The sequence below is a fragment of the Leptodactylus fuscus genome, chromosome 8 (assembly GCF_031893055.1).
Source record: "Leptodactylus fuscus isolate aLepFus1 chromosome 8, aLepFus1.hap2, whole genome shotgun sequence".
Taxonomy (NCBI): domain Eukaryota; kingdom Metazoa; phylum Chordata; class Amphibia; order Anura; family Leptodactylidae; genus Leptodactylus; species Leptodactylus fuscus.
This window is the reverse complement of record NC_134272.1, coordinates 69,646,196-69,668,558: the sequence shown is the minus strand read 5'-3', so window position 1 is coordinate 69,668,558 and position 22,363 is coordinate 69,646,196. Positions and strand designations below refer to the sequence as shown.

General features: G+C 42.4%; 2 protein-coding genes across 6 annotated transcripts in view; both read right to left on the bottom strand.

Moving 5' to 3' along the window:
• GPR155 (G protein-coupled receptor 155) overlaps nt 1–8,998 on the bottom strand; it is a 28,428-nt gene extending 19,430 nt beyond the window's left edge. For both annotated transcript variants that reach the window (XM_075284123.1, XM_075284124.1), the window contains exons 1-2: nt 8,875–8,998; nt 157–674 (exon numbers count right to left, since the gene is read on the bottom strand). In XM_075284123.1, the coding sequence (XP_075140224.1) occupies nt 157–598 (442 nt within the window). In that variant the 5' untranslated portion in view covers nt 599–674; nt 8,875–8,998. The remainder of the gene's footprint in view (nt 1–156; nt 675–8,874) is intronic.
• Nucleotides 8,999–19,947: 10,949 nt separating this feature from the next.
• Nucleotides 19,948–22,363, bottom strand: part of WIPF1 (WAS/WASL interacting protein family member 1) — a 39,435-nt gene continuing 37,019 nt past the window's right edge. For 3 of the 4 annotated variants that reach the window (XM_075284131.1, XM_075284132.1, XM_075284133.1), the window contains exons 7-8: nt 21,912–22,025; nt 19,948–20,892 (exon numbers count right to left, since the gene is read on the bottom strand). In XM_075284131.1, coding sequence (XP_075140232.1) covers nt 20,837–20,892; nt 21,912–22,025 — 170 coding nt within the window. In that variant the 3' untranslated portion in view covers nt 19,948–20,836. Of the gene's footprint in view, nt 20,893–21,907; nt 22,026–22,363 lie in introns of all 4 variants that reach the window. The other variant, XM_075284134.1, reaches the window with a different exon arrangement.

Here is a 22,363-nt window from a genome sequence, read left to right as displayed (position 1 = left end):
CCTGGCCCCCCTGGCAAACCCTTTAAACCCAGTGACCACAACAGAATTAAGACTTCTTTTATGGTTTTCTTTAAATTCTGAAGATAATTGGGTTCCAAACACGAGTCCAATACATGAACCCATCGCTTGCCAAACAACGGTTACAAGATGCCTTACCTATGGGATAGCCAAGTGCAAAGTCATTGCTTTGAGTTGCAAATATAGGGAATAGTCCTGCTTTGCTAAAACGACTTTGAGGATTTGCCACTAACAGAGTCAGCACGCAGACCACGATGAACACGGAGGCTTTGGCTATAAGTATGCTGTACAGAAACGACCAGTTGACATCAGAGAAATCCAAGATGACCATGTTTTTGAACAAAAGTGCAGGGAGTGCAAATCGGGACACGTAGTTGCCAAGTCCTTTTGCCTGGTTAGCGGTTATCATATTGGCTCTGCCCGCGATGTAACCACACATTATGATACCAAAACACTCTAATAGAGCGGGGAACAGTCTGTTTATAGACATGGAGGGGCTGCCATTGGTGGTGTTCGCGAGGTCGGCCAGTGACTCCGTCATATTGACAGCAGCAGACAGCTGCTCGGAGGCACTGTCCATGTTCGTTTTTTCTAGATATTTGACTCTATGCAAGTTTCGACTCTAGGCCAGTTTCTCCAGGGAGAGTCATGGTGACCTAATAGAAAACAAGAGACAAAAATTAGAGTTAATGTTTTACAGTAGTATCTATGAAAACTGCACAAAACTTATACTTCCGTGCTGCAGACCTCTCCGTCCTCCCCATTCGCTAATAGGAAGCTATTATCATTGTCTTCCATGTTGGAGATACACTGGAGATGTTGCCCAGTCATTGTCACTATTATACAAGTCTATCTACATATTCATCTCCGTTTCCAAAGTTGACAGCAGGGAGGAAGTAAAGGGCTGCAGTAAGCCAGGGCTCCTCCTGCTCAGCCCTGTATTGTAGTGAACGGTGGGTTATGCTAAGACATCTGCATTTACACAGACAGATGCAAGTCCTAAGAGGTGCCAGTGCATGGGGGTGACTACCAAAGAAGCAGGCAGAGCAGCCAATATGGGGACCATTTATACTCATTATTAACATGCAGATAGTGATCACTATGGTCCCATTCTAAGTTAAACAACAGAACAGGGTTTGGCAACTTTTGGCACTCCAATTACAACTCCCAGCATGCACACTTGCTCTTCTGTTCTTAAAACTTCCATAGAAGTGAATGGAGCATGTTGGGGGTTGTAGTTTCACAGCAGCTGGAGTGCTGGAGGTTGGTGACCCCTGCTATAGAACTACATGAAACCCCCGTTGTATGCAATACTCATCTTCTGCTTCATTACATTTTGCATTATACAGTAACTTCATGCAACACCTTATGTGCACTATTATTATATTGTAGTCTGCATATTATCCCTGTACTGTGACATCACTGTGTGTATTATCTCTGTACTGTGACATCACTGTGTGTATTATCCCTGTACTGTGACATCACTGTGTGTATTATCCCTGTACTGTGACATCACTGTGTGTATTATCTCTGTACTGTGACATCACTGTGTGTATTATCCCTGTACTGTGACATCACTGTGTGTATTATCTCTGTACTGTGACATCACTGTTTGTATTATCTCTGTACTGTGACATCACTGTGTGTATTATCCCTGCACTGTGACGTCACAGAGTCCATTATCCCTGTACTGTGACATCACAGTGTATATTATCCCTGCACTGTGACATCCCAGTGTATATTATCCCTGCACTGTGACATCACAGAGTCCATTATCCCTGTATTGTGGCCTAATCCCCTTTTTTCCACTACTGTGACATTACTATCTGCATCTTTGTGTGTATTATCCCTATACTGTGACATCACTGTTTATCGTTCCTGTACTCTGACATCAATGTGATCACCATTTCAATACTGTGACATCACCGTGTTCATCATCCCTACATATTAGATGATTAGAGAGCCCGAAGCAGTGTTTCATGTGACGAAAAGAAGGTGGTCACGATGGAGTGGGGTTCTATTGCAGGTGTTGCTATGGGGCCCTATAACCTCTGCCCATGTGGATCATTGGAGGTTTACCTTTAACTGTCACAGACAATAGTATAAGAACAGGTCAACTTTCCTAAAATATTTTGCTGTGTGGCTAGTAGCAGCGAATAAAGAGTACGTCACCCTCCTTAAAGAGGACCTTTCATGACTTTGAGCACAGACAGTTCTATATACTGCTGGAAAGCTGACAGTGCACTGAATTCAGCGCACTATCGGCTTTCCCAATCTGTGCCCCGGGTAAAGAGCTATCGGTCCCGTTACCGTAGCTCTTCACAGTCAGAAGGACGTTCCTGACAGTCAGTCAGGTACGTCCTTCTCCACAGCAGCGCCTATCGCACTGTACAGTGTGAGCTGGGAGGAACGCCCCCTCCCTCTGCTTACAGTGCTCGTCCATAGACAAGTATTATCAGGAGGGGAGGGAAGCGTTCCTCCCCGCTCACACTGTACAGCGCTATTGGCGCTGCTGTGAAGGAGGACGTTCCTGACTGACTGTCAGGAACGCCCTTCTGACTGTAAAGAGCTACGGTACCGGGACCGATAGCTCTTTACCCGGGGCACAGATCGGGAAAGCCGACAGTGCACTGAATTCAGCACTGTCAGCTTTCCAGCAGTATATAGAACTGCCTTTGCCCAAATCGGTGAAAGGTCCTCTTTAACCCTTTCGCTGCCAGGCACGTACACTGTACGTGCTCCCAAGGTGGCACTTCAGTAGCGGAGGACGTAGTTAGTACGTCCTCCCTACTAATGCCGATATCTCTGGACTGCATCAACATATCTTGATGCTTTAAAATGCATTTTAAAGAAGAGACTCTCATCTTTAAAATGATACCAGGGACTTGATGATTTTACTTACAGTCTTGAAGCCATTCACTGTTGAAAACACTATTTGGCATTGAGATCCAACTGCAGATCTCAATTCCCGACAGCGTTTCAACAGTGAATTGCTCCAAAACTGTAAATCCAATCATCGAGTTCTTGATATCATTTTAAAGATTAGATTCTCCTCTTTAAAATGCAATTGAAAGCATCAAGATATGTTGATGCAGTCCAAAGATATAGAGCTCCAAAGTGTCCCCCCCCCTCCTGTCTAAGCAAGCAATTTGCGATCTAACAAGAAAGGGAGAGGGACACGGAGCAGTGCAGCAGAGAGAGAGAGACAGAGAAACGATCTGACTCTCTGCATAACTTGTATGTGACAGCAGGAGGGGGTGGCAGGGACTCTATTGTCCCTATTAACCCTTCTCCTGCCAATCAGAGCGTATACTATACATTTGTCTCTGATTGTCACATACAGTTATAATTTAATTCCCCCCTGAGCTTTACTAGTGGGGTATTCTTATGTTATACCTCCTGAACATAACCAGGAAGTTTATTGGCGCTGTGACCCAGGCATTTACCATTGTCCAGGTCACAGAGCCAAAAAAAAAAAAAAAAAGTCGCACCAAACACTTACACAACATATACATAAAGTCGCAAATAAAGTTTACATTTCACCCAATCCCTGTCCTGTCTGTACCTGAGCTTTCTACAGTAAAATACGTCTCTAGTGATGTCCGTTACACACTAAAATAATAGTAATAACGATTATCACTAGAGATGAACATATAGATTGCTAAAATTATTATAGGGGGATGGAAAATAACATTTTTATGTAAAGTCCTATTTAATTTGCATGCACAAAATGGGATGGCGCATTTCTGCGATTTTGGCGATTCTTTAACACCCGCCCCTGTAAATATATACATGTGTGGTATGTATGAACTCCTCACATATTGCAGTTTTATGGACAGTACATTATGTTTGCAGAAAGGGATTGCTTGAGCCGCACTTTAGTGGCAAATTTGAATTTTTCCGCAATTTTTGCTAGCAATCTCTGTTTGCGGCAAAGTTGAATGAAGGTGGTTGTATATATAAACTATTAAATTGTGTTTTTATATACGGTATGCTGTGTACTCTGAAAAAAGTTAGATTTTGGTATCACAGTCACAGTTTGGTAGGTGCAGTATAGCTTATTAGTGAACAACAGCAAAATCCTGCTTGTCTTCTGTATTCGTGTTTTTGGGAGTCCGAGCTCTTGTTGTAGTTGATGTTTGCGGTACATATAGTATATATACACATTGTATATACCATAAGCTATTATTTTAAAAGTATTTTGTATATGAATGTGAGATTGAACATGAGTTTAAGGCGCAAATATGTGTTTTAGCGTATCTTTTAAAAAAATTATTTGTGTTGGTCGCAAAGTTGCATGAAGGTGGATGTGGCTATCGATGACCCATTAAGACATTTGTAATCTTCAGGTTGTCTACTTTCAAAAAATATATAGGGTTTAGGGGTTCACTTACTTTTCATGGTGTGTAATCCCTACATTTTATAGCATGATACTTTTTTGACATTTCCAGCTTCAAAGCAGAATTTTGTTCCTTCCAGTTCAAGCGATTTTCTGAAGACACGTGCATGCGGGTGCAGGACATAGTGATATGTATGAACTCTGCACATGTTGAACTCTTATTTTTAGGAGGTTTGGTGCATTTAATGTTTTGTTTGGTTTCTGCTTTTAACAACTAAGGGTGCATGCACACTACGTAACGCCGGGCGTGTATGAGAGCCGTACACGCCGGCGTTACAGCAGGGCTGCCGAACACTTCCCATTCACTTCAATGGGAGCGCTCGTAAACGCCGCTGTTACGAGCGCTCCCATTGAAGTGAATGGGAAGTGTTCGGCAGTCTGCTGTAATGCCGGCGTGTACGGCTCTCATACACGCCCGGCGTTACGTAGTGTGTATGCACCCTAATATACATTTATTTGCATTTTTTCATAAAACATTCACTTTAAATCAAAATTGCATGAAGGTGCCTGTTTGTATACAGTACCAAGTGGCATTGAGACAATGCTGCAGGTGTCTACTTTAAGAAAATATATAGGTATGGGGGGGTTGGATGCTTTTTTAATGTTGCAATTTAGGTTTGATTTGTCCATCTCAAAACTGTGAAAATTGCTCTGGCTACTGGGGGTGCAAAATTTCCAGAGACCCTTGGCAGCGAAAAGGTTAAAGTGATTGATGGGCTGCTGTGTATCCAATAACAGCCGTGGACAGAAGTAGGGGAACTTTTTGTTCCTGAATACAGGAGGCTTATAACGTTATTTTTCAGTAAAATGAGAGCCTACCTGTTCCCATACTATGTTGGTGCAATATAAGCAAGCAAATAAAATAAATAAATACTATGTAATGCTTCCATAGGGAAGAATAGTCAGAGTACAGATCTGCTTTATTGCTATAGATAAGGAACTAACAACCCCTAAGCAGTCCCTCACCGTTTAGTCACCAGCCTTAAAATGTCAATGTCTACAAAAACTGGACAGTAATTCTGGAGAGTTCTCAAACTAAAAGTGCTGTACTGGCAGGCTGGTCCCCAATTCCAAAAACACTTTACCTTTACCGCCCACAACTTGAGTGCTCAGTGTCATACACGCTGGAAAAACGTTATTTCACCGCAATTAAAACAAGTGTGGACTAAGGCCGGGCTCCTCATTTGTGAGTGTGGCTTTGGCTGCACATTGCACTCTTATTATCACCGGTAATGTATACATGTGCCCCTGTCCTGTACTGGTGACCCATCCTTAGTACAGGTTACCAATATCAGACTGGTGGGGACTGACACCCTGCAGATCTGACAAGCACTGTGGGCTCCTCACCGGGTACCAAGCACAGGGCCATATGTGGTTGTGCATGGTATCGCAGCTCAATCCATCGCATGTGACCAAAACTGAGCTGCAAACAGGCCACACGACGTCACAGACTGTGCAAAGGGGTGTCAGATGTGGGAACCTACCAACGTGATACTGATGACCTACCCTAACCATAGGTCATCAACAGTAAACTCCTAGAAAACTGCTTTAGGCTAGAGCCACACGTAGAGGGCCACAGCAAAAAAGTGCTGCCAAAAAAAGCATGGTGGAAATGCATTACAGTTTTCCCCGCAGCACTTCTCACTCTAAGGCTGAGTTCATACAGGGTATTTTGCTCGATTTTTTTTTTTTTACTGTAGATTGAGCCCCCTATAGGGATCACAATGTACATTTTTCCCTATCAGTATGTTTTTGTAGAATGGGATGAAATCCACGCAAACACGGGGAGAACATACAAACTCCTTACAGATGTTGTTCCTGGCGGGATTTGAATCCAGGACTCCAGCGCTGCAAGGCTGCAGTGCTAACCACTGAGCCACCGTGTTGCCCCCCACACGGGTATTTTGGTCAGGATTTTGAGGTGGTATCCGCCTCAAAATCCTGACCAAAAAGATGGCACCCATTGAAATCAATGGGAGCCAGTCGGTTCTTTTCTCTGTGAGCCATCTGTTCCAGCTCCCGGAAAAAAGAAGCGACCTGCTCATTCATCAGGTGGATTCTCCTCACGAATCTGCCTGAAGGCACTCCCTCCTCCAAACTAGGCCGCCTCAGTTTCCAGACCAGAAAACCCCATGTGAACCCGGCCTAAGCCTGCAGAGGTTTCCTCAGCAGACTTTCTGCTTCCATTATACGTATATTGAAACTGGTGGCGTTTGTGAAGGTATAATGGACATGCTGTCATTTCCAAAACCACGTTTTTGGACATCGTAGCGTGTCTGCTGTGCGTACATTTTCGCAATATGTCAATGGGATTTGCTAGAATCCCATCCACTTTGCAGAGCCTGTAAAAGGCTACATTTTTTTCTGCAGCCTTTATGCCACGTATGAGTCATTGCCTTAAGGGGAGTCTGAGTACACTCTGGAGTTTTCGGGCACCGTACATAGGGGTTCTGGGCTGGTTCTGCCCCTGGGTTGTGTTATCAGAACCAGTAACCAGCCCTCGAGGCGCTCCACATCCCCCCTGTTTAGTGACCTGTGCTATGGGGTCTAGCAGACTATAATACAGATAACTAACTAGCTGGGAACATAGGAGGGGGCAGAGCAACTCGGACCCAGTATCACAATGAGTCCAGAAGGTACAGCACTTGTCAGGTGCCCAAAGTTTTAATAGGAAATCCAATGCTGTAGGTTGTTACACAAGTCCAATAATCGCCTGTTTGTTCTGAATGAGTGATTCTATTATTCAATTACGAGACAAATAAGAAACGTTCCAAACTGGGCTCGGGCCAAAAACCACAAGACAGCCAATAAATATGGGACTGACAATATAATGATCTGCAGGGAGAGCAGAAGTTTTGTGGCAAGGCTATGAAGCTATCTCTGTCTAACAGAGGACACGGAGATCCAGAGACCAGATACAAGCAGGCATGTACAAAGTGACAGAACTGCAAGACAACAAAAAGGACATGAGCTCTAGAGAGGAAACCTTCAGTTTCTTAAAAGGGATTCATTTTTTTTTAGGCTAAGTGCAGATGCGTACGCTGGAGACCCCTCCGCAGAAACCACCAGACACCCAGAGGACCCCATTATAGTCTTTGGACCCCACAGATCACACATTGATCTATTCTAAGGATAATCAATATAAAGGTCCCAGAAAGCCCCTTTGGGTTTTCAACAATATAGACTGAGCCTCTGTCCACAAGATACTTGTCTGATTGACGGGACCACCAGGGATCAGAACAACAGACTTGCAAGTTCTCTGTGTTAATAAAGTGATGGTGCATGCTCGGTCAGTGCTCCATTTACTTCTATGGTCACCTGTTATAGTCCCATAGAAGTGTATGGAGTGCTGGCTGAGCATGCACCATCTCTTTATGTACACAGAGGATTTGGGGGGGGGGGGGGGGGGGATCTTTCACCTCCCCGCTGCCCTCATTGCCCCCCTGCGGTCAGTTATTTGTTACAACCCCTTTAGGACTTACAATGGCTCAGCAGGTAGACCACAGACATAGATATAAACAATGGGAGGTAGAACTGAGCTGGTTCCAATGCAGAAATCACATTAGAATGCAAAAAGCACAGTGTGAACATCCCCCAACAGGGCTCAGGTAAGAGAGGAGCGTTAGGGCTAGTTCACACGTGGGCAAAGGGGAGTTTTTTGACAGCGGATTTCGCTTCAAAATCAGCCCCTTTACAATGGAGCCCTATGTGAACAGCTAGCTTTTTTTTCCGCTAGCTTTTTTTTTCTGCTAGTTATTTTTCAGCTAGCAGAAAAAAGAAGCGACATGACCTTTCTTCAGGCGTTTTCCGCCTGAAGAAAGCAATAGAAGTGAATGGGAGGCAAAAACAGCGCAGGTTTTTGTCAGCGCGGTTTTTTGCAAAAAACCGCTAGCTGTTTTTTTGGAAAAAACCGCTAGCTGTTTTTTGGAAAAAACCGCTAGCTGTTTTTGGAAAAAACCGCTAGCGGTTTTTTTTTTAGCCCATTCACTTCTATGGGAGGGGAAAACAGCTTGGCTTTTTTTGGAAGCGGTTTTTACAAAAAAAAAGCTCCAAAAAAAGCCTGGCAATGTCAAAAAAAAGCTTCCTAATTAGGAAGCGGTTTTTTTCAGGACCAAAATAAGCCAGGAGGTTTTTACGTGTGCGCTAGTCTGCAGAATTTGGTGCAGTTTGGAGTATTTCTGTAAAGCTGTGACGCTACAGTCTACTTCACTTGTATACAAGTCCCTCAGCGTCTTCTCATGGGCTGCAGTGCAACAATTCACACACTGCGATCACTGTAGTCACTAACGCATCTCCAGCATAGCTGTGACCGCGCACAATATCCGTCAGGTTTGCACAGGAGCTGACAGAACATAACACATCCCCCCACACACACACAGCACCGTGACGCACTTCTCCTCAGCAGACGCCACACACACACTGCACCGGAGCCCCAGCTGTGAGCCCGACCCCCTCACCTGACTAGCAGCAGCGGATACCACGGAGGCTCCGTCACCTTCTCCATGTCTGACACACTGAGCTCCAGCCACAGGCCACAGCACAGGCTGCGGGATACTAGCAGGCAGGAGGACCTCAGTGACGTCACCGACCACGTGAGCAGTCACATGGAGGGGCGGGGCCTAGACAAGTACTGCGCTATAGCCTGGAGTGTTTGTCTGGGAAAAGCAAAACAGACCAGCAAGGGCAGAAAGGAGGGGACTAGTGCATGGAGCAGAGCTGTGTGTGCAGGGGGCAAATAGCAGAGCTGTGTGTGCAGGGGGCAAGTAGCAGAGCTGAGTGTGCAGGGGGCATGGGGCAGAGCTGTGTGTGCAGGGGGCAAATAACAGAGCTGTGTGTGTGCAGGGGGCAAATAGCAGAGCTGTGTGTGTGCAGGGGGCATGGGGCAGAGCTGTGTGTGCAGGGGGCATGGGGCAGAGCTGTGTGTGTGCAGGAGGTATGGAGCAGAGCTGTGTCTGCAGGGGGCATGGGGCAGAGCTGTGTGTGCAGGGGGCATTGGGCAGAGCTGTGTGTGCAGGGGGCATGGGGCAGAGCTGTGTGTGCAGGGGGCATGGGGCAGAGCTGTGTGTGTACAGGGGGCAAATTGCAGAGCTGTGTGTGCAGGGGGCAAATAGCAGAGTTGTATAGTCACATAATCATATGCAGTAGAGCTGTGTGTGCAGGGGGCATGGAGCAGAGCTATGTAGTTATATAATCCTATGCAGCAGAGCTATAAAGTTATATAATACTATGTAGTGGAGCTGTGTGTGTAGTGTGCATGCATAGCAGTTATATAATAGTATGTTCCAGAACTGTGTGTGTAGTGTGCATGTAGCAGAGCTATATAGTTATACAATACTATGTAGTAGAGCTGTGTGTGTAGTGTGCATGTAGCAGAGCTATATAGTTATATAATACTATGTAGTAGAGCTGTGTGTGTAGTGTGCATGTAGCAGAGCTACAGTATATAGTTATATAATACCATGCAGTAGAGCTGTGTGTGCAGGGGGCATGTAGCAGAGCTATGTAGTTATACAATCCTATGCAGCAGAGCTATGAAGTTATATAATACTATGTAGTGGAGTTGTGTGTGTAGTGTGCATGCATGGCAGTTATATAATAGTATGTTCCAGAACTGTGTGTGTAGTGTGCATGTAGCAGAGCTATATAGTTATATAATACTATGTAGTAGAGCTGTGTGTGTAGTGTGCATGTAGCAGAGCTATATAGTTATACAATACTATGTAGTAAAGCTGTGTGTGTGTGTAGTGTGCATGCATGGCAGTTATATAATACTATGTAGTAGAGCTGTGTGTGTAGTGTGCATGCATGGCAGTTATATAATACTATGTAGCAGAGCTGTGTGTGTAGTGTTTAAGTAGTAGAGCTGTGCCTGTAGTCTAATGTAGCAGAGCTCCATAGTTAGATAATAGTACTGTATGTTTTAGAGCTGTGTGTGTTGGGTGCATGTAACCGAGCTCTATAGTTACATAATAGTATGTAGTAAGTTGTGTGTAGTGTGCATGCAGCAAAGCTGTATAGTTAAATATTATCTTGTGGTAGAGTTGTGTATGTAACGTGAATGCAGCTAAGCCATGTATTTAAATAATAGGATGTAGAAGAGTTGTGTATGTAGTGTGCATGCAACAGAGCTATATAGTTAAACTAGAAGTACCCGCGACTTCGTCCGCGGAACCCTGGCCCCCTGCGCGATCCACCTGTAGCGCCGCACAGGCTTCTTCCTTTGCCTTGTGTCCACAGCGGCTCCCTTTTCCTCATCTCCCCCCTGGCGCGGCCAACCCCCTTTTTTCCTACCCACTCCCTCATGTGCTCGCTTCTTTCTCCTACCCTGTGCCCCTTTTCCCCCCTAGCCCCGTGTCCCCTCCCCCCAACCCCATGCCCCCTTCTCCCGTGTTACCTACCCCGTGCCCCCTTGTTCCCACCACCCCATACCCCAGGCCTCACCAAACCCCTGGCTCTCCGTGCACCAATGTTACAGGGGTGCCTATGAGGGCCCCCCTCCCACGGCAAGCCATGTGCCCCCATGCCATCTGTGGCGGCCCTGCCACGAAAAGTAGCCTATCGTTCAATCCTGCCTAGGAACTATGTTTGTTGAAAATTTGAGCCAAATCGGTTGAGCAGTTTTTGCGTGATTGAGGAACAAACATCCAAACACACAAACATCCAAACACACATTAGTAGGATAATAGTATGTAGTAGATCTGTGTGTGTAGTGTGAGACTGCTTCTTATGTACATGCAAAAGAGCTGTCTGAGTAATGTAGTATGTATGAAGCAGGCTGTGTGTGTAGTGTTCATACAAAAGGCTGGTCTTACATGACCGTAATGCTTTTACGGTCCGCATGTTGCTGATCAGCAACACTAGTTGCTGATCATCAACTTACACTCTGCAGATGCCCGTAAACTGCCGCACTCACCCATAGAGTTCTACATGAATGCAGCGGCTCCTCTGCTGGGCCGTGCACCTGGGCTGGAATTTCAGTGATCAGTAAATTATAGAAATTTACCACAAGTTCCATGCAACTTTCCCTTTCATGAAATTGGTGTGGCAGGTGGAAAAACACCAGCTGAGACTATTATTGTTGCAGATGGCATTTAAAAAGTAACAAACTGTAACTTTTTTTTACACCACTTGACATAAAGTAAAGTAAATATGTTCCATTGGGTTCAAGAGGTTGCCCAAAGGTCCAATGGAGCACAAATAAAGCTGACCATGACAAAATATTTTAGACTTAACATTAACTTTTATTGGGGATAGAGAACCAATTTGGCCTAGACCAGGGTGAAATGAATATATATATATATATATATATATATATATATATATATATATATATATGTTTATTAATTATGCCCTGGTCTAGGCCAAATTGGTTCCCTATCCTCAGGATAAGTCATCAGTGTGTTAGGGCAGTCTGTAAAGTGCTTCTGATATATCACTGTTATATCCTGAAAAACTGTGTTGTTCTAGTTTTTCCAGTTTCTATGTAAGATTGTGTGTTTATAACATATCTCCAGTTACAAACAACATTTCATAACTGAATAGTACAGATGAGAATAAGAAACTTTATCATATATCTTATTAAGGAGATCTGTTTCCTTCTGCACTTAATAAGCTGTTCTCCTCCTCCTTATCTTTAGTCTTACGACTGGTTTACATGATATCCCTATTGAGCCTCACACATGGAGGGGGGAGGATGAAGTGAGATTCTGCTGCCGGCTGATTTTGGCACCAAAATAATAAATTTGGTTCTTATTCTGTATTCATGCAGTGGAGGTGGACCCAGACAATTTCCCTGTATGGGATTCTTAAAATCCTGATGACGGCCCTGGGTGAGCCGTGTATGGGCAGACTATGGGAGACATGATAACAGCTAGACTAAACCAACCAGCTCAGGGTGTATGCAAAATTAGATGGAGACCCTGACGATGGGAAAAGTGCTGAAACCTGGCAAGTACAAGCCATATAATGGCCAGATATAGAGTTACATGTCCTTGGCAGCTTCAGCTAAAAGTCACCTGAAATGATAAGTACACTTCAACCTTCTTCATTCCAAAATAAATATCTTGTGCATTTTATAGGATTACTTAACTCATTGGAGATAGTTATCAAGTAGATTCTTTAGCAAGGTAAGTACATTGATGGTAATGTGCATAAATACTTTCTTTTGGTATTGGCACTGGACTGTTATGTGAAAAGTCAGTCTCCAAAGCCTAGAAATGGGGAGGGGGGGGGAGAAGAATAGATAGGTAAATGTAAGCCCAATGAGAATGTAGGGACAGAGTGCATAGGGTACAAGAGGGATAATGGTGGAGATTTAGGCTAAGGTCCCACAGGCGGGAACGCATTGAGGTTCCTCCCGCAGTACTTTGAACAGAAAGTTTGCAGAGTTTTCCTCCGTGGACTTTGTGTTACAATTATATATAGAAGAAGCCATGCAGAATTCCCCTGGACGGAAGACCAATGCAGATGTGAGTGAGGGGTAGTAATTATGTAGTTTGGTAATGGACTGGAGAAATGTAATCAGGTGACTTTTTTAAGCTGTTTTTGGGGCGTGACATCAGTAAATCCTCACAACCAGTCTGAATTAAGTTATTTTAGGTCTCTAAGTGTTGTAATGGTGTATATATAGAGAAATATCACCAGTATATACCCTAGAACATTCACATGGTGTAAAAAAAACCTGCATAGTATTTTATATGCTAAAGAGAATCTTTCACCACCTCCACCGTCTCTAACACTTTGTTTCCTTCAATAGCTTCTGCTCCACTGATTCCAGCACAGTTGGAATTTTTTTATGTAGCATCAACCATTCCCAAGCAATTGTTACTGTTACTTTCAACACAAATATGCTCTACCGTTGGGTGGTGGGTCCTAGGCTGGAGCAGAAAGATAGACACCACCCACCTAGAAGCAGAGAGCATACTTGTACTGAAAACTGCAAGGATTGCTCAGGAACGGTGGGAGCTAGAGAAAAAAAATCCAACTGTGCTGGAATTAGTGGAACAGCCGCTATTGAAGGTGGAGTTGGTGGAGCTGTTAAAAGAACAGGGTAGGAGGCTCCATATAACAAGATGCTGACCTTACTTTTTTTTCAAATGCCCATTGAGCCAGTGCCACATATTCCCATCATCGAGTGGTCCCACATTTGACCAACTTTTATGTGTATGGGGCAAGTATATTCTTAATGGGTTGTTAACAGCACCCAGTTGTAGCAGATGCTGTGAGGAACATTATGAGAGTATCTTCTTCGCGCAAGAACATTCTAAGGAAATCAGTATGACCGTAATGAACATTTCTTTATTTTTTTTTTCAATTTTTCGTACAACAGTTTACATATCACTATCATGATCCAAATATAAATATCCAAACGAACATACGTATGAACATTGGTTGATGCAAGTCCCTTTCATTTGGTTACTAAAGATAATCATACATTTTACTGATTCTTAACACTTCAGACAAATGGTTAAATGCATTACAATTTACTTATATTCGATATTCATTCTGAACACAGTGATGGCGCCAGCGCTATCAAACATATATATATGTGATTATCTATCCGCGGTGAACGAATTCTGGAGACTGCGACTGTAATCCAACCAAGAACCTGTAACGGTTGGGTCATTGATGAAGAAGGAAGAATACTGGTTTGTACAAAAAGGAAATCAACTGTACCTGGAGGATACTGGTATAAACAAATAGTACAAGGTGTAAGTTACATTGAAGCAAGTCTATGCTTCCATTATTGGTACACCCACTATATATCGATAGCTTCATTCTTCATGTCAAGCTAAAGCCAGGCCGACCATGATGTTTGGCAACAGGATTCATGTCTACAAACTGGACTGATAGGGCAAAGTGGTAAGCTATAAAATGTATGGAGCCAGGATTACGGTAATTGCAGTTTTGTTGACCAAAATATACAGCACCATAGTGGTCTATGTTGCTGTTACTCCTTCCCCCTTGCTTGATCCATGTAACGGACACATTTTCTATCCTAAATTTAGTTTATATGAACTGAACTCAATTCACTTCAACGGAGGTGCGTTCGGGCTGATAAACCCATTTAATACATGACCCAGGGTCCCAGCTTGAACTCAGCCACATGAAACTGCCCTTATCCACAATACAATACTGTATGTGACCTCACTGTGATCCTGACTGCCTTTGTGATTTGCTGTTTGAAGTTATAATGTAGAGGTACAAAAAAAACTAATGTCTAAACATTTAGTAATAATTATTTTTTCCGCATGTTTTGTATCTTAACGTGTACATCCAATTATCAACAATTTTCATAAATTAATAGTTCAGGTGAATATAAAAGTTGCGGATAAGAGGCTAGCAGTGCACAGAATGAGACAATAAATCAATTACGGTAACGTCCTTCTCCACCCCTCCCTTCTCCGCAGAGCTCTAAGTGTGAAGCTGGATATGGAGACAGAATCTTATTGATGTTACAAAGGTGAACAAAAGCTTTGTAACTAGAGAAGAAAACATATTTCCTTAATAACATATATTATAAAATTTCTTATTTTCACTTGTACTATTCATATATGAAGCGTTGTTTATAATTGGAGGTACACTTTAAGCTGATGATACATATAGAATAATCCTGGGCTCTATAGATCCTCCACCGACATAAGACGGAGACATAACCTTATCCAAGAAATGCAGGGGTAAAAAAACACACCAAACTGAGGAATTTGATAAACATGACTATGCCACTATTCAGAAATTCAAGTAAACTAGAGAAATCATGTGGCAATGTCTTAAGACTCATTTACACAAGTAAATAATTGGTAAGATGCGAATGCTAACAAGCCTTTGTGCCTGATAGTCATGTCATGTAAATAGCTGTTTTTGTGCATGGAGGCTCAGTGGTTAGCTGTGGTCCTGGGTTCAAATCCAACTAAGGGCAACATCTCGAAGTTCCCTGCGCTTTCAGTCTCCATGAGAAAACTGCATTACAAATGTTTGCCATTGCCATTAGGGTTCTTTAATAATTTTCGAAGAAAATGTATTTCTTATGAATAGATGCCGTGGCTATTATGTGATCAAAATATAAAGTGGCTCCTTAGGTAAGCCAGAAACAACATACCGTATATACTCGAGTATAAGCCGACCCGAATATAAGCCGAGGCCCCTAATTTTACCACAAAAAACTGGGAAAACTTATTGACTCGAGTATAAGCCTAGGGGGGAAATGCAGCAACTACTGGAAAATTTCAAAAATTTCAATATTTTTTTTTTGCTTGACTCGAGTATAAGCCGAGGGGGGCTTTTTCAGCACAAAAATTGTGTTAAAAAATTCAGCTTATACTGAAGTATATACGGTACTACAAGTATGGATTAGGTGGAGGTTACATATAAAAGTACAATACAGTATAGTCAAGCTGCTTCTATTCTCCAACCTGGTCTCTCTTAGATGCAACCCTCATAGAACTTAAAGTAACACCTAACACAAAGCAACAGATAAGAGCTACTATATCCAAAGGGAGAAGGTTGTATTTTGGGCATAAGTGGCTTTAAGTTTTGAATACCATATGGCACCATATAGAACTACATGGAGTGCCTATTGCTCCGTAGTATAGAACAGTACAACTGTACATGGTTTGTGCAGACGGCTCTGCCACGTGTATAGCCCTACCAATATACCACATGAAATCCATATATCCATTACAATCCAAATACGTGGGATTGAGGTACCACATGTAACCTGTGTTTGAATGCAGCTCAGTAAGAACATATATATATGTATATCACAAATACGGTGTACAACACATGACGTGTATAACTAATATTGGTGTAAAATGTTCTGTAATCGGTTGTTGAAATGTACAATTGTAGCGCACCTATAACAGCACTATTAAATAAAAAAATAAAAAAAATGATTTGCACAGTATTTTAGCCGAGAGTAAATATCGCTATAAAATTGTTATTGTACAAGGCTGTGAAAAAAAAGCAGATAATACCTTTATAAAAATCCATTGTTCCAAAAACTCACAAAAAATATCTAGAAACGTAAACTGCAAATGTAAACTAATATAATGTGAATATATATTCAGCCTATTTGTGCTTTTTATCACCCAAAACGCAAATTCTTTGGTAATAAAGCCATTGAACGGACACATTGACGCTGAATGTGTACGTTGCGTGTGCATTGTATGTCCTGGTAGAAAAGCAGAAGGAACAACTTTTACAAATTCTCTAAATATAAGGATATAACGTGAAGTCCAGCAATTTACTCGCCATTATTACATTCCACACTAGAGTAATGCCGACACTCACATTATGTACATACTCACATGGTATCAAACCTGTATATTGCAGTAATACTAACTATCCAGACACTTGGTTTAACGTACCTTGCATTCAACTGTATATATACATGTTCCATTTCGGAAACATTCATAGTTCATTACCCATGACCCCCTATATTTCACATGGCTTTATATTCAATACCTATGGGGAAGGAAGAGAGATGGTATATGTGACTGCCAAGCTTGGCCAATCCATTGTTCGACCAAATCCCCGCGCATATTAGATTTTCTATAGATCTCAGTAATGCTGGCCGGACACATCACCTTAGTGTTGTCCAAACCATCCGATTCAGTGGCCGATCATATAATGTATATAGGGGATTTCCGATTCTACCCTAATGCCGGATGTTGAGGACATAAGGATTGGGAAGTTGGATGTCAACTTCCCAATCCTTTTGCTCTTACAGATATACAGTAAGTAAGCTGCCCCTAGAGGTGTCCGTCAACAGCTTACTTCACTTATCCTATTCAGAACATATGCATGCTTATCCAAATTAGAAGGGTCTAGGGTAGTCTAAAGTCTATGGCCCATCCTATAGCAATGCATCTCAAATTGTGAGGTGTGCCTCATTGGTAGTATCCCCAATACATTAGTAAGGTGCAACATAGAAGGTAGCCTTGACCCCAGTGATCATGTGCTGTAAAGGCCGTTCTCTGGCTGCACCAGTCTCTAATTTAGAAACTTAACCGAATCCTTTTATCCTTCCTTGAATGTTATATTGAGTTCACGAGACAAATGAATTAGAGATAGAATTTTTGGTATCCAGTTTCACCAATGGTACTACCATACATTTCCATATACTGGCTGGAGAAGCCCCCAGTAGAGAACCGTTGAGAAATCACAATCTAAAATTCTGAAATTTGGAACATTGCGGACCCTGATCATGATCACCATCTATGTACCTTAGGCCTCAGCCATTATGTATTACGTTGCCCATATATTTATCCAGTCTACTGAACTTGCTGATGGACTGACCTGTTTTACCGCATTGTACAAGCACAGCACTATGTTAGGTAACTCCCGCAACATTGTAAGTGTTGTACATTGCTACAATATCCAGCAGTAATGGGAAAAACTATGGGTCTATGGAAGAAGACAGTTATCACTATTCACTGGGTGTTGCAAAATCTTGTACCTAAGTTGTTTCAAGAACGGTATGTGCAGAGATAATATTTATAACAATGGGTCAAAGCAGAAGCTTTTACTTTAAGAATATATTTTTTATATCCCATAATAAAGCAGATTATCGTCTCTTGGCCAGAGCATAGGCTGGCTATAAAGAGTGTCTCACTCGGACAACTATTGGATTTCAATGAGAAATGAGTCTCTTACACAGCTGTTGGATTTAACTGGACACTGTGCAATGCTTAATCTCCCCTGTGGTGGCGCTGCAGGGAAATTGAATGCTTGCTACCAGATTTCCTCATAGATTACAGCTGGTCACTTGAGGTCTCAGCAGGGTGACAATTTGTGATCAGTTTATGTTAAAGTCACCATCTCAATGAGAAGGGATTTTCCAAATTGGACAACCCAATTAAGTCGAAAGCAACCTCATCACTTTGTTTGCTAATAGATCCTTATTGATAGGTGGTCCTATTGTAAGTATTGAGTACATTAGGGTCATATAGGTGCTGACCATTTCTAGACAAGACACATAAAATCTTATAGCTTTAGCCCGTAATAAATTGGTACCATCTTGTTAAGTACAGATAACTCGGCAACGAACGCTCTTGCTTTAAGGCTACTATAATTCATGGGAAAGTGAAGAAGTTCATGTAGGGAATAATAGCACCTAAAGCCTACTCTGATAGCTGGTGTGTTACATATAATGAGCATAATGTCTTCATATATACAGTACAGACCAAAAGTTTGGACACACCTTCTCATTCAAAGAGTTTTCTGTATTTTCATGACTATGAAAATTGTAGATTCACACTGAAGGCAACAAAACTATGAATTATCACATGTGGAATTATATACTTAACCAAAAATGTGAAACAACTGAAAATCTGTCTTATATTCTAGGTTCTTCAAAGTAGCCACCTTTTGCTTTGATTCCTGCTTTACATACTCTTGGCATTCTCTTGATGAGCTTCAAGAGGTAGTCACCAGAAATGGTTTTCACTTCACAGGTGTGCCCTGTCAGGTTTAATAAGTGGGATTTCTTGCCTTATAAATGGGGTTGGGACCATCAGTTGTGTTCTGCAGAAGTCAGGTGGATACACAGATGATAGTCCTACTGAATAGACTGTTAGAATTTGTATTATGGCAAGAAAAAAGCAACTAAGTAAAGAAAAACGAGTGGCCATCATTACTAAAAGAAGGTCAGCCAGTCTGAAAAATTAGGGAAACTTTGAAAGTGTCCCCAAGTGCAGTTGCAAAAACCATTAAGCGCTACAAAGAAGCTGACTCACATGAGGATCGCCCCAGGAAAGGAAGACCAAGAGTCACCTCTGCTGCGGAGGATAAGTTCATCCGAGTCACCAGCCTCAGAAATCGCAGGTTAACAGCAGCTCAGATTAGAGACCAGGTCAATGCCACACAGAGTTCTAGCAGCAGACACATCTCTACAACAACTGTTAAGAGGAGACTTTGTGCAACAGGCCTTTGCTGGTGACACTGTTGGGGATTTATTCACAACTGAAGACATACTGAACCAGCATGGCTACCACAGCATATTGCAGCGGCATGATATTCCATCCGGTTTGCGTTCAGTTGGACCATCATTTATTTTTCAACAGGACAATGACCCCCAACACACCTCCAGGCTGTGTAAGGGCTATTTGACCAAGAAGGAGAGTGATGGGGTGCTACACCAGATGACTTGGCCTCCACAGTCACCAGACCTGAACCCAATCAAGATGGTTTGGGGTGAGCTGGACCGCAGAGTGAAGGCAAAAGGGCCAACAAGTGCTAAGCATCTCTGGGAACTCCTTCAAGACTGTTGGAAGACCATTTCAGGTGACTACCTCTTGAAGCTCATCAAGAGAATGCCAAGAGTGTGCAAAGCAGGAATCAAAGCAAAAGGTGGCTACTTTGAAGAACCTAGAATAAAAGACATATTTGCAGTTGTTTCACACTTTTTTTGTTAAGTATATAATTCCACATGTGATAATTCATAGTTTTGATGCCTTCAGTGTGAATCTACAATCTACAATCATAGTCATGAAAATACAGAAAACTCTTTGAATGAGAAGGTGTGTCCAAACTTTTGGTCTGTACTGTAATGCACATAGTGCAAAATAAGATCTACACCCATGTGAAAGATAACAGACTTATTACATACACTATTGTGTACTCTATGTATGTACACATGTAGGGGTACATTCACACAGCAGTTCGCAGTATAAGATAGAGGTATAGGGTTGGAAGATTTTTCAGAAGATTCCTCCCAATGTTTGCCATAGGCTACCATGTCACAAAAAACATTCTGCACAGTATACATTCTTGTTGTATAGAATAGTATATAACGAAATACACAAGTTAGACAGGACACTTATTTGGTCTCCATTGGGTGCATGGGCACCTATGGACACATTTTACGTATACAGTTGAAGCTTTCTCAGAGCATATGCTAAACATATCCCGAAAATGCAGAGGAAAAGCACCCTAATATAGGACAACATACTAAGTCACGTACTGCTTACCCTCACAATTAAAATTATTGTGGCCAAACTAATAAAAAATTCCCGATTACCCAACAAAATGGGTTTACTACAGCTGAATGTCTACGAATGTGAACGGCTTTCCTAAAGTTTGTAAGACTTCACCTTAAGATCTTAGTGAAGCCCAAACCAATTCAACTTTCCATCCTAGAGAGATGTCTCCTAGGGAGACAATGTTTTTTTGGCTTTTCTTTTTGAGTAAGTTTTCCACAATGGCTTTTTCTTAGGATACCAGCCCGGTTAGCATGGTAGGTAATGACTAACTCATTTCACCCAATAGTACAATGCATCGGTATTCTGTAACGTCCATACACAGTCACCCACATGGTCCCATGTGGTCTTCTTATGGCAAAATTCCAACAAGAACATCAAATAAAAGTCAGATGGTTCTCCTCTGATCTGTACAGGCATCTTTGGCAATTGAACATCTTGTTCACCTGGGTATTGGAGGCAAAGGAGGAGCGCCCCTCTCTTTTCTGGTAGAGCTGCCTAGGGTAGTAAAAAAACACATAGGTTATATATACAGTTTATCTAAATATGCAAGTGCCAAGTGAAATGACCTACGAAACTGAAGGCACTCCAGGCTTAGGCCCATAGGTGCTGTTAGTCTATGGTAGCATTGTGAGGCTACCAGGACGTCCACCAGGGTTCCTATATAACATTGGGGCACGGTAAAAATCAATAGAACAATTTCCTTATCTCATAGTACATTTTTGGAAACATTCCTTCAAAAACGTCCATGGCTTATCCTGTTTCAGGACAATTAAACCAAGAGACGACCACCCAAAATGACATTAAAAAGCAGTCTAGGGGAATGCATGGTCTACTCGAAGAAGATGGACGGTATGCATAATAGGTAGTAAATTTCATTACAGGACATGTGGTCTAGTTAAGGGGACGGTCATCTCAAAGTGTTCATGTTTGGGATAGGTTTTACTGTAGACCATAGACTAGTCAATGCGTCCTAAATCAATACAGTACTGATGCACTAGTAATACTTCGTGCAGGGCCTGAGGGGGCGGTATATCATTGGGCCCTGCACTAGGCATAACATAGTTGGGCTTTGGGTTTCCTTTTAAGACCAAACATCCCCTTTTAGGTTCTATATCTTACATAAATTATTCAGCATAGATGAGAGATCCATCATGTAAGGCCGGGTCACACGGGGTTTTTTAACCGGATTTTGTGTCAGAGGCCGCCACAGATTCTGGTCCAAAAAACAGCTAGCCGCAACTAGTGAACAGGGAGTGTTCGCGCCACGGACTCTGCTGCGTATTTTGCCAGAGTCCTTTAAAACGCCGCTATTTTTCCTGCGGCGTTTCCACTGTGGGAAAATTGCGGCATTCCGGCCCGTGGGACCCCGGCCTAAATCCGGCTGTACAGGAAAAATTCTGCTTCCCTCTGCCCAATTTCACAAAAATTTCCAAGCAAGTAGGTACAAAAAGTTGCTTGCAGCAGTTTGCGGTCCTGTTAGGTAAGCTATTACAAGAGAACAGTTTTATACTCACTTCGACTTTCATTTCTCATAAGTTTACTGGGGTAGGTTTTATTTGATGGTACGTAGGGCTCTGGGGGTGGCAGATCAGAAAATGGATGAAATGAAAACCTTCTCTCCCATTCATCTTAAAAGAAAAAAAAGTTACATTAGTAGTCACCAACACTGAAAATGCACACAAAAATGAGGCCCAAAAATTACTATAACTTGGAATGAGAATGTGAGATGCAGGAACGAGGAAATCCGGCCAGGTGATAGGTTTCCTTCTTCCTACATGTTACTTATTGACACAGTTGAGCAACAACTAGATGGTTTATCTATATAAAGAAGACTCTTTCTGGCTAAGGATCTATATAATTTCCCACAGCAAAAAACGCTACGGGAAAAAGAGCGATGGCAACGTATCGCTGTTTTTCCCTCAGCACTTTTCACAGAAAGTCCACAGAGGTTTCCTGTGGACTTTCC